A 13,227-nucleotide genomic window follows, 5' to 3' on the forward strand; every position below is an offset into this window, starting at 1 on the left:
TGTCATTGGAGGTTTTAAAGAACAGGTTAGACAAACACTTCTCAGGGATGGTCTAAGTATGCTTGGTCCTGGCCTCAGTGAAGGGGGCTGGACTATACGACGTCTGAAGGTCTCTTCCAGCCCTACATGTCTATGATTCTATGACTCTGAGGCACCTGAGAACTTGGGAAAGTCTTAGAACTCAAGAAGCAAGTATCCAGCCAGAGCTCAACAGAGAGAACCATAAGGAGAATATCATCAATAAGAGGCCTGTTGGAGGTTCAAGAGAATGAAGAAAGATAGGAGTATACAAAAAAAGCACATTTAAAGTAACAAATGAATATGTATTAGTAGGCTGAGTGTGTATAAGGGGCCTGTAAATTATTTCTGCTCTCTTCCTCTATTAAGATGTCCAGATAAACTGGTGAAACTATATTCTGGCCTTCTGCTCAATATAGGGTTGCCAGGTGTCCTGTTTCGATCAGAACGCCCAGTTGAAAAGGGGCTGTTAAAAGTCTGGTCGGTGGCACAGCAAGGGCCCAGGGCTAAAGCAGGCTTCCTGCTGGCACGAGGGCAACCACAGCACGCGGAGCCTCACTGATGCACCTAGAGGCTGCAGGGACCTGGTGGTCACTTCCTGGGAGCCATGGTAAGCGCTTCCAGGACTCCGCAACCCAACCTCCTGCCCCAGCCCGCAGCCACCTCCTGCACCCCAAACCTCTCATCCCCAGCCCCACCCCAGAGCCCACACCCACAGCTGGAGCCCTCACCCCCCACACCCCAACCCTCTGTCCCAGCCCAGAGCCCTCTCCTGCACCCCAAACCCTTCATCCCCAGCTTCACCACAGAGACTTCACCCCCCACCGGACCCTTCACCCCCTACCCCAGCCCGGTGAAAGTGAGTGAGGATGGGAGAGAGTGAGTGACTGAGGGAGGGGGGATTGGAGCGGGCAGGGCGGGGCCTCAGGGAAGGGGCGGGGCCTCAGAGAAGGGGTGGCCAGGGGTGTTCGGTTTTGTGTGATTAGAAAGTTGGCAACCCTTGCTTAATACCTTCTCAGAGCAACTCAATTATGCTTCCAGACTTCCTGATTGCTGAAACTGAATAACCTAAAATACTCTCTTTATGAGACTTTAATTGAATTGCAATAATCCAGCTGCAACTAAAACAATACACCCAAGTTAACAGAATGGTAATGCCTAGCTCTTATATGTGCTTTTCATCTTTAGATCTCAACATACTTTAAAAAGGTTAGTATTATCTCAATTTTACAGATGGGGACACGAGGCACAGGGAGGGAAGTTATTTGCTTAAGCTCAAGCAACAGACTAGTGAGAGCCAGGAATTGAACCCACACCTGCCAAAGCCCAGTCAAATGCCCTATCCACTAGGCTGTACTGTAACAAATAAAATCTAAAACAGATTTCGAATACAACCCTTAAATGTACACATCCCTCTCAACTTGCATCTGAAAACAAATAGTTTTTTTACAATGAAAAGTAACTAGCCTGTTCTGGTTTTATCACTGAGGCAAATCAGTCTTGTCAGAATATCATTTTAGTGGCGCTATTATACCCCAGGTGCTCCTAACAGAGAAAGCAATAACTTGGTGAAGAGCTCACAGCTCTGAACAGGTGCCAGCTCTCTGCTTCTTCACCTGCCAGGGAAACAATTTGTGGTATTGTCATGCAGGGCTATTCACTCCATTCTTACTTAATGAGCTCTAATCCACAGAAATTTAGGGAATTCCCAAAACGATTCTGAGTTCTTGCATGTTTACACAGACAAATTAAATCCACAATCTTAACTCCTTTTTCCTTCACAGCCACACCGCAATATTAGAGACTTCCAGGACAACCACTCCAAAGCTTCTTGTTGAACAGTGGTTGTGCGTGCAGTAGCAGTAACAGGAGAACAAAATAGGGTGACCACACATCCCATTTTGGCTGGGACAGTCTCTTTTTTAAGCCCTGTCCTGTCCATCCTGACCTTTTTGGCAAAAGTGGGCATTTGTCCCATTTGCTCTTGCCAACTGGTCAAAAAAGTTGGGTATGGAGGAACATGTATGTGGGTGGGATGGGGGGGGATGAGTGGTGATGCCAACCTTACGTGGGGCGGGCGGGGGCAGGCAGGGCTCAGCGAGCAGCAACTCCCAGACTCACGGGGGGACGGGACTTGGGTGAGTGACTTGGGTCAGTCCCCCGCTTGGGGAGAGGGAGGGGCCTCAGGCTATCCCACACAGTGTCCCATTTTCCCTTTGGGAAATATGGTCCCCCCAGAACAAAATAAACTCTGCTCCTCTTTCCATCCTCCTCTCTTGAAGCAGCAAATCCTCAGATTGGGAAAGTTTGCATTTCCCCCCTCCCCCCTTTGTATTCAAAAGAGGACAGCCCAGAAAGGAGAAGTCACTAACTACTCTGCATAGAAAGCCCTCTTTTCCACTACTCTCTAATAATCAAACAAATATGTAGAAACAACTGACACCCAAACAGCATCCTGCGTAAGTTAAACCAAAAAAAGAGTTTCCACATAAGGATTTGTATCAGTTTAACACAGAGATTTAAGTTAAATTGAGGCAACTATCCCACATAGACAAGGCCTTGATTTAGGGGCGCAAATACCATGATGATAAGCAAGATACAATATATCTGTTTTAATACCTGCAGCCCTACTGCAACTTGTGAAGTGAGTAAATAAATCTAGGTATTGTATATGGACTAGAATAATTAATCCTGTGTCTGTGCAACTGTTGTTGTTGGGTTTCTGTCCCATATAATGTCTTTGGTTATTAATGGTTTATTTGTTTTTACAGGAGTGATTTTGTTACCCTCTTGTACAAAATAGTTTTGTTTGAATATTAACCTTTAAAACAGATAAGTTAACACTGAACAGTTCCTATCCAACTATGTAGGTATGAACTGGAACAAGGTGTTGATTTCTCTCCTGAGGAAGAATCTATTCCTTGTGCACAAAGCTTTCTGACCACTTAGAAGCTATGACATTACATTAATAAACTATCCATTCAAAAAAAAACTTTCCTTAAAAATGTTACTGGCAAAATGGATTAGAATGATAAATAAGTTATGTTTGATCAAAGTAGTTAATAAAAGAGGTAAACATCCATTTGGAGCTCTCTCATCTGAAAACTAATTTCTCTCTATAAATACAAACTTGCAAAGGTAAACATTTCCAAGCACCATGATATATGGTAAATGTTAACAAAATTAATTAAAGTAATTACAGCTAAAGAAAGAGGGAGAGGACTTAATTATATTAAAATTTTAACCCATTCATATACAAGATGGTATTTCTAATAAAAAAATTCTAATTAAAAAATCTGGTTTGTCACACTCATCCACTGTAAATTGCTCTGTCCATTTTGTTTCCTTCATTGTTGGAGAATCCATAGCTATGGATTTTTAAAATTATGTTTTTTAAAATATCAATATCAGTAATATTAATTTGTGCTCATGTAGTACCCTTCTTCCACACATTTAAGAGGAATTGCAAAACAATTTTTTTTTACTGCCCTTCTAAAATGTATAGAAAGATTTCCATTATTGTTTCCTTGATGCTTTCACACCCTGGAAACATCAGATTTGACAGGCCACATTATACAAGGCTGTACCCTGATCTGACGGAGTGTCTCAACCTAGATGAGAGAAGAAGCCATGCTAATTTTTAAAAAAATTGCTTCAGTGTTCACTTTTTTCAAAAGCAGACATTTGGCTAAGTATTTGTTGTTTTAAATAAATTCACAACAACAACAACCACCACCACTTACCTAGTTGCAGAATTTGAATTAGTGCACCCATTTAAAAATGCACAGGATTAAAAAAAATAGAGCAAAAATATAGAAGGGGATTGCAAAAAAATCTTATCCCAGATGAAATTGTGCCCTCTTGTCCACCTCAAGTAAGTATCAATATACCCATTTTACAGAGGGACAAACTGAGGCACAGAACACTGAAGTGTTCCATCACTGCTCACACACCAAGTCAGGGGAAGAATATAGAAGAGCCTAGGAACCTCCAGCTCCTAGGCCTGTGCTCTAACCACACTGCCTTGCTCTATCTGAATTTTAACACTGTAGACCTAAATGACATACACACATTAAAATACAAACCTCAAGATGTTTATACAGCCAAATATCCACATAACAGATACTAATCTATTATAAGCCACTGTTATCTATTAACTCTTCATTTTTTCTCTTTTGCTTTCATTTGAGTTGTGAAATAGATATGTAATAGTTCTTCATTATTTATCCACAGAGTCAATAAAACTTCTTGATATATTATTAAATGTATCAGTTTTATTTTGTGCTTCACATATCATCCTCTTGCCACCTACAGCTTGGCTGAGTGAGGTAATCCATTCACCCCCAGCTGAAGGTGAAATGTCTGGCCAGTGCCAAAGTATAATTTGATTCACTACGATTAATGCAATTTCTAACAAAGATTTGTGATCTCAATTTATGTAGTAAATTTGGAATAGCACTCAATACACATAAGGTTGGAACAGGTTTTCATATATATATTCCCAGGCATCCTTGATTTTACTCATAGCACCGCCTCTCATCAAGTTGTTAATAAATTTGCAAAGCCACATTATATAGCTAAAATCCCTCTTTAGCAACTGTATAACCTCAAAAGAACCCCACAGCTCTATGATGTAGAGATGGTGTATTTTCAAAGTGCCAATATATGAGAAGATGGAACATTCTGAACCATTTTAATTTCAGTTTGGACTCTGACTGCTTCACAATTCTTTTCCCCATAATCTTTGCTGATGAATTTCTGCATATGTTGCCCAACATCCTTCTAAAATAGATTTTAAATAGGACTTCACCATTATCATTAGTATTTAACAGAAAATTGTTTAAGATAGATGCCTGGTGTGTTTCAGTTCTATGCTCCTTTAGTGATCAGTGTCAACTATTCTCTGGTAGGATTTCTGAATTTGCACCCTCTTTTTTCCCTCCCCTCACACCATGCACAATTAGGTTTTAAGCAGCTGACAGGAACAGTGGTGGAGAGGAAGGGGGGAGGAAGCATTTTTATAGCATGTGTGTAATGATGCTACAGTTTGAGCAGACCTGCATGCATGATATTGTAGGCATGGTCATCATGGTCGCAACATTTAAAAAAAAAAAGACACTTTTCCAGTCCATTTTACATATTTAGTGTCATTTTTTTAAAAAGACACAATGGACCCAATCATGCTGTGATGGGTTGGATCGCAGAACCCCCCTTGGGAGCTGCTACCTGATCTGTCAAGACTACTTCTGCCCTTGCTTTCCCTGCCAGCTCGGGACCCCAGGACCCTGTCTTGCTGAGCCAGACACACCCGTCTGCTCCAGCACAGACCCAGAGTCTGAATTACTTGCCCCAAAGCTGCAGACTTAACTGAAAGCAGCTTACAGAAGTGTTCCTGTCTTTAACACTTAGATGCCCAACTCCCAATGGGGTCTAAACCCAAATAAATCCGTTTTATCCTGTATAAAGCTTATACAGGGTAAACTCAAATTGTTCGCCCTCTATAACACTGATAGAGAGATATGCACAGCTGTTTGCCTCCCCCCCACCAGGTATTAACACATACTCTGGGTTAATAAATAAGTAAAAAGTGATTTTATTAAATACAGAAAGTAGGATTTAAGTGGTTCCAAGTAGTAACAGCCAGAACAAAGTGAGTTACCAAGCAAAATAAAATAAAACATGCAAATCTAAGCCTAATACAGTAATACAATTGAGTACAGATAATATCTCACCCTGAAAGATGTTTCAATACATTTCTTTCACAAACTGGACACCTTCCTAGTCTGGGCACAGTCCTTTCCCCTGGTACAGCCCTTGTTCCAGCTCAGGTGGTAGCTAAGGGATCCCTCATGATGGCTCCCCACTTTGTTCTGTTCCACCCATTTATATATCTTTTGCATAAGGTGGGACTCCTTTGTCCCTCTCTGAGTTCCCACCCCCTCCTTCTCAATGGAAAGACACCAGGTTAAAGATGGATTCCAGTTCAGGTGACATGATCACGTCACTGTAAGACTTCATTATCCACTTGCCAGCACACAGTTATACAGGAAGACTTACAGGTGAAACAGCCATCTGCAGTCAATTGTCCTGGTTAATGGCAGTCATCAAGATTCCAAACCACCATTAATGGCCCACACTTTGCATAATTACAATAGGCCCTCAGAGTTATATTTCATATTTCTACTTTCAGATACAAGAGTGGTACATTTATACAAATAGGATGATCTCACACAGCTTTGTAATGATACCTTACAAGAGACCTTTGGCATGAAGCATATTCCAATTATATTAGCATATTTTCATAAAATCATATAGAGTGCAACGTCACAATGGTCCATTATAGAAGGGCAGAATTTGGATTAGGATCTATATCAGGGGTGGGCAAACTTTTTGCCCCGAGGGCCACATCTGGGTATAGAAACTGTATGGTGGGCCATGAATGCTCACAAAATTGGATGTTGGGGTGCGGGAGCGGGTGAGGGCTCCGGCTAGGGGTGTGGGCTCTGGGGTGGGGCTGGGGGTACAGGAGGATGCTCCGGGATGGGACCGAGGGGTTTGGAGGGCGGGAGGAGGATCGGGGTGGGGCATGGGATTGGGGCACAGGAGACGGTCAGGGATCTAGACGGCACTTACCTCAAGCAGCTCCCAGAAGCAGCGGCATGTCCCCACTCCAGCTCCTAAGCGGAGGCACGGCCAGACTGCTTAGAGCGCTGCCCGTCTGCAGGCACCACCCCTGCAGCTTCCATTGGCTGTGGTTCCCAGCCAATGGGAGCTGCGGAGGCCGCACTTGGGGGCGGAGGCAGCGTGCGAAGTCCCCTGCCTGCCCCTACATGTAGGAGCTGGAGGGGGGAAAATGCTGCTGCTTCCAGGAGCTGCGCAGAGTAGGGCAAGCCCCCGACCCCGCTCCCCGGCGGGAGATCGAGGGCTGGATTAAAATGTCTGAAGGGCCAGATGTGGCCCTCGGGTTGTAGTTTGCCTACCACTGGTCCAGGATTGTCACTATCGGTCTCTCTTAAGCCTAGAATGTCTGTTGGTGATGGAAATAGCTACAAGCATAGCTGAGAGCTCTTTTTGTTTAGAATATCACCTAGTTCAATAAATCACTGGATTTCAGTCTGTTATCACCCAGTTTATAAATTCTCAGACATTCTGACTTTACCAATTACACCCATGAGGTGTACAGCCACAGCAAGGAATGTGTCTATGCCACACCAAGAGACCTAGACCCCAGTGATATCAGAGGTAATTCAACCAATGACCACCCTTATTCTGCAGCTAATTTGCATGTAACGATTGCATTGGTTGTGAGAGAGAGAAAGCACAGATGGAGGATTACTACACCCACTGCCAGTGCAATAGCAAGAGCTCTTAGCTACTAGTTGTAATAATAATTTTTATAACCCCACCTTAATCAAGGAAGGACAAACGATAAATAAAATTACTAGAGTAAATTTGACAAACAATATTTTTCAGGTAGTTCAATAAAAAGAAAAAACTGATTAGCAGTCATACTATTTCATTTTCATGCCCTTGCCCTGCACGTTCCTACTAGAACAGAAGCGCTAAGATATAACAAAAAGCTGTTTTTATTGCATTTCTAGCCTGACAGCCGCAGGAAGCACCAGAAATCTAAGGGAAGAGCTAAGAGGCTCAGATAAGAATCTGAATATCTGAAATCTTAGCAGAATAGAACCTTTCAATATGTGCAGGTTCAACCAGCTTTAATTTACAATTTAAACAAAATTGCTCCTAATTAGCAGTCATCAATTCCCAAATCTCATTTGAGACAGCTTACTGCATAAGAAAACTTACCAGGCATTTTCTGAGACTTACCTAAAACTCCATACTCCGAAAGGGAGCTATTGCACACAGTGTAGGGGGCTTGCTGTTCCCAGAGGTGATTCATGGGAACACATGTCCTCTTGTCGACTTCTTGATCATGGAGTACATGGTGGCGATGGCTACAAATAGATGTAGACACAAATGATTATTTGGCTATAGTTTTTCATATGTTCCCAAGGATTAATTTATCTTAAATCTTAGAAACTATTTCCTGGCAACTGTGACTTCAATGGAACTACCCCTTCTATACACCATTGTAGCTCCTGTCTGAATCACAGAAGTACCACCGTACATAAGGATAGAGTATTCACATGAAAATGAATGTTTCTTCACTGGCTATTCACGGTTGGTTTTTCGACACCAGAGGGATTAAAGAGTCGTGAAAATGCATCAGAATCACTGCAGTTTTTGCTAAAAATATTTGTAAAAATAATAAAAAATTAGAAGATCTTTTACAGTTAATACTCAGTTATTAAAATAGCATTATGCCTTCTCTATCAGACAGAATACCGTAGTTTTGTTGCTAGGTAATAGGTACGGAAGTTAGATTGATGTATTTCTGCACTCCACACAACATGAAAGATGGAGACCATTGCACAAAAGGTAGCCATTTCACAAATTACAACGAGCTGTGAAATTCTATTAGTCCTCTTCCTAAAATGACTGTGGTTTGTCTTTTTACAGCAAAATCTCAACAATTGAGTATTTTTAAGGACCAAGACTTAGAACAGTTGCATCCTCTTCTTCACTTTGCACTGCCATTCCCACCTTTTACAGCTCTCCAGAACTTCATTAATCAGCATTAGAATGGTGCACCAAGGAACATTATCAAAACAGAGATGACTGAAGTAATTACTGTAATCCATTAACTCCCTGAGCAAGACTAACTGAGTGAATCACACCAATATGTTCAGCTCTACAACCACTAAGGTAAGGAGGGCTATTACACTGATAATAGCTATTATGTGCTGTGTAGCTGCCGATCCTGAACAAATTAGAGACAGACTCTTTCTGTAGATCCCTCTGTTCTAATGCATCTTAGCAAAACAGCTCTCAAATCTATATAGAAATTAATTAATAGCATAAGATCACGGACAGGCGGGATTATTGAAGAGCAACACTAAAAACAGGAAATAAAGGGTAGCTCTGAGGCAGGAATGCCTTCTTGATACTACCTCCCTTCCCCTATCCCTCAAACCCACAAGGGGAAACTAAAACTAAAATGTGGCATACTTTTTGGGAAGACAATTAAGTTCCCTAGTAGATGTTGACTAGAGTAAGCATAGCTGGAGAGCCACTTCATCAGAATGATACAGAGACACAAAAATCACATCTTGATGTTGCACTGACCCTTGGCAGTCTCTCTGCAACTCTTCATGCTGATGCAGATTCAGGTTCCCTCCCTCCACCCCCTGTCCTCCCTCATTCCTAGGTGCTGGAAGAGAAAGGGACTGTACTTTTACCTGCAGCAGTATCTAGCTCCCTTTCTACTGCTAATTATAAACAATATGGAGTGCTGAGGTGGGAAGTAAAAGGCTCATTATAAATTCTACACTTTTAGCTGATCTTTGTGTGAGAGCTAATGGGGTAGTGTCCCCTGAGAGAAGAAACAAGACTCTTAAAATTAACATAATGGGGATCCTGAGTGGAGGCTGCTGGATACGGGACAGCCTCCTGTATCTTGCGCCAGATCCCTGACTAGCCTCTGTTGCCCAGTGTCCCCACAAAGATATGGCTGAGTCCTGGTGTGAACCAAACAGTCATGGAAAGTACTGCTGACTACACTACTGCTAACACCTTAGGAAGCTACAAGATAGCAAAAACAATAATGAATAACTGACCTGATGTTCTCATTATGACAGTACAGTACTTCTAGCACTTCTAAAATACTAATTGCTTATCTCTCAAATTTTACTTCATTTGATTTTTACAGTAATCACAGGTTGAAGCAAGGGTACAGTGGATATCATCACAGTTGCCAACTTTCACATGGTAAATAAGCACCCCAACTTTCACATGGTAAATAAGCACCCCAACTTTCACAATAAGACAAAAATCAAGCTAATCCCATTTCAAAACAAGGCCAAAACAAGGCCAAAACAAGCCAATCCCCAAGAATCGCAACACTCTATGTTACTAGATCCCCCCAGCGGCGTGCAGTCAGGGACTGTGGTGGGCCTGCTGTGCACCCTGACTCTCTCCCCCCCTTGTCCCTGCTTGCCCTCCCCCCCCTTGCCGGGAGCCGATCCAAAAAAAGAAGCAAACAAGCCAAGAACTAGCCAACAAGCAACTCACAAACAAATTAAGCCAAAAACAAGCCCAATTCCTGCGGTTTTTTTCGCGGGTTTGGCAAGTCTGGATATAATGTTCATTCCTCAGTCTCTTGTAGAAGGACTTGTTCTAATATCAATGCATGGGAATTTTGAGTAACTCCTGTTAAGGATTATGGGAGTGACACACATTTATTATAACACATCAGGTCACATAATCAGTGAACAGCAGACAAGATTTATTTAAAGCTACACAGTCTCTTAGTTGTGCCCCCATGCTGAGCAAATGTTTCTGCCACATTCCCCTGCTGAAATCAGTCTGAATATTACACGTTAAGCCTTACAAATTTCTGCAGGGATTTTTTTCCCCCCACTTCTTTTTAAATACCATCATTTGATATATTAGGACCGAGCCTGATTTTTGCGAGTAATTTCTAATTTCATTCCATATTGTCCAGTTGTTCCTAACCAATTGCAATTAAGATTTACAGTCATTCCACTCTAGCAAAAGCACTTGGCAGATCCTTTACACTGCTGCAGGCAAACATAAGCAGGCTACCATAAATCAAACAGTTATGATCATGGAAGACTTCAGTGTTCAACTCCACAAGCATTTATGTTATTTCATTTTTACTAGGACTGTCAATTAATCGCAGTTAACTTACACGATTAACTAAAAAAAATTGCAATTAAAAATATTAATCATGATTAATTGCAGTTTTAATCGCACTGTTAAACAATAGAATACCAATTGAAAATGTATTAAATATTTTAGATGTTTTTCTACATTTTCAAATATATTGATTTCAATTACAACACAGAATTCAAAGTGTACAGTGCTCACTTTATTTATATTTGATTACAAATATTTGCACTATAAAAGTGACAAAAAATAGTATTTTTCAATTCACCTCATAGAAGTACTATAGTGCAATCTCTATCATGAAAGTGCAACTTACAAATGTAGATTTATTTATTCTTTGTTACATAACAGCACTCCAAAACAAAACAATGCAAAACTTTAGAGCCTACAAGTCCACTCAGTCCTACTTCTTGTTCAGCCAATCACTAAGAGAAACAAGTTTGTTTACATTTACGGATGATAGTGCTGTCTGCTTCGTATTTACGTCACCTGAAAGTGAGAACAGGCATTTGCATGGCATCACAGATCAGCTAAACATTTATGCGCCTCTCCATGCTTCGACCACCATTCCAGAGAACATGCTTCAATGCTGATGATGCTTGTTAAAAAAAAAATGCATTAATTAAATTTGTGACCGAACTCCTTGGAGGAGAATTATATGTCTCCTGCTCCATGGTTCTGCCCACATTCTGCCATGTATTTTGTGTTATGGTTGTCTCAGATGACGACCCAGCATATGTTGTTTGATTTAAGAATACTTTCACTGCAGATTTGACAAAACACAAAGACGGTTCAAATATCAGATTTCTAAAGATAGCTACAGCACTCGACCCAAGGCTTAAGAATCTGAAGTGCCATCCAAAATCTGAGAGGGACAAGGTGTGGAGCATGCTTTCAGAAATCTTAAAAGAGCAACACTCTGATGTAGAAACTACAGCACCTGAACCACCAAAAAAGAAAATCAGCTTTCTGTTGGTGGCATCTGACTCAGATGATGAAAATGAACATGCTTCGGTCTGCACTGCTTTGGATAGTTATCGAGCAGAATCCATCATCAGCATGGACACACATCCTCTGGAATGGTGGTTGAAGCATGAAGGGAAATAGGAATCTTTAGCACATCTGGCACATAAATATCTTGTGACGCTGTTCTCACTTTCAGGTGATATTGTAAACAAGAAGCGGGCAGCATTATCTCCTGCAAGTGTAAAAAAAATTGTTTGAGCGATTGGCTGACAAGAAGTAGGACTGAGTTGGACTTGTAGGGTCTAAAGTTTTACATTGTTTTGTTATGGAGTGCAGTTATGTAACAAAAAATAAATCTACAATTGTAAGTTGCATTTTCACGATAGAGATTGCACTACAGTACTTGTATGAGGTGAATTTAAAAATACTATTTCTTTTGTTTGTCATTTTTACAGTGCAAATATTTGTAATAAAAATAAATATAAAGTGAGCACTGTACACTTTGTATTCTGTGTTGTAACTGAAATCAATGTATTTGAAAATGTAGAAAACATCCAAAAATATTTAAATAAATGGTATTTTTTTAAACGCGCGACTACTTTTAACTGTGCAACAGCCCTAATTTTTTCTGATTTTCCAAAAGGCTGATTAATAAATTCCAGAGCTATAATCAGATAGCATAGGAGCCTCTTGCTAACTAAGCTAGTTTGAATGACTTCTCTTAAATGGCATGTGGTTTTGTGTGTTCCCTATAGGTAGGTCTACACTGCAGCTGTCAGGTGCGATTTCCAGTGCGAGTACACAGACTTGCACTAGCTCTGCTCAAGCTAACACACGAAAAATAGCATGGACATTGCAGCTCAGGCTGGCATCCAAGCTTGGACCCAGGGGGTCAAGTGAGCTTGGAGTCAGGTGGCTTGTCCAAGCTGCTACCTGTGCCATAATGTCAAAACTGCTAATTTTAGGGTACTACCCGAGTCTGTGTACACGCACTAGAAATCATACCCAACAGCTGCAGTTTAGACATACCCTATATGGCTATGCAGCCTCTAAGTTATTTACTTCCTTACACATACATTGAAATCAGGCTGTTTGTTCTAAAAAGAAAATTCTCCCACAACCTATATTATAGAATCAGGATGTTGCCTTGTTGCAGGTCTATGGAAGAATGCCACTATATTAATCAATCACTTTAAGAGAGCTGACTAATGCCCTGATTCTACAAAGAACTGAGCATCCTTAACTCCTACCTGAATTTAAGGAGAGCTGGGGGAGCTGAGCATCCCCCTGGATGTGCTGAGCACCTTACGAAAACAGATCTTAACACTGAAGCTAGGAAGATAAATCCATTGAAAGTACCTCTTTTTAAAAAATGCTTGTCCCAGTGATTCCGTTAAAATGGCAGTAAAAGATCAAGGGGGAGAAAAAAGCCTCAAAGGTTTGATACTAAATGAAGTTAAGCAGAAACATGTTGAGCTGCATACCAGA

The 13,227-nt window shown here is 41.1% G+C and overlaps 1 protein-coding gene across 3 annotated transcripts in view; it reads right to left on the minus strand.

The window, feature by feature from the left end:
- OGDHL (oxoglutarate dehydrogenase L) overlaps window positions 1-13,227 on the minus strand; it is a 110,359-nt gene that overhangs the window by 26,666 nt on the left and 70,466 nt on the right. For all 3 annotated transcript variants that reach the window (XM_005294012.3, XM_005294013.5, XM_024106956.3), the window contains exon 16: window positions 7,852-7,979. In XM_005294012.3, the coding sequence (XP_005294069.1) occupies window positions 7,852-7,979 (128 nt within the window). The remainder of the gene's footprint in view (window positions 1-7,851; window positions 7,980-13,227) is intronic.

This window comes from Chrysemys picta, chromosome 7, assembly GCF_011386835.1.
Source record: "Chrysemys picta bellii isolate R12L10 chromosome 7, ASM1138683v2, whole genome shotgun sequence".
Lineage (NCBI taxonomy): Eukaryota > Metazoa > Chordata > Testudines > Emydidae > Chrysemys > Chrysemys picta.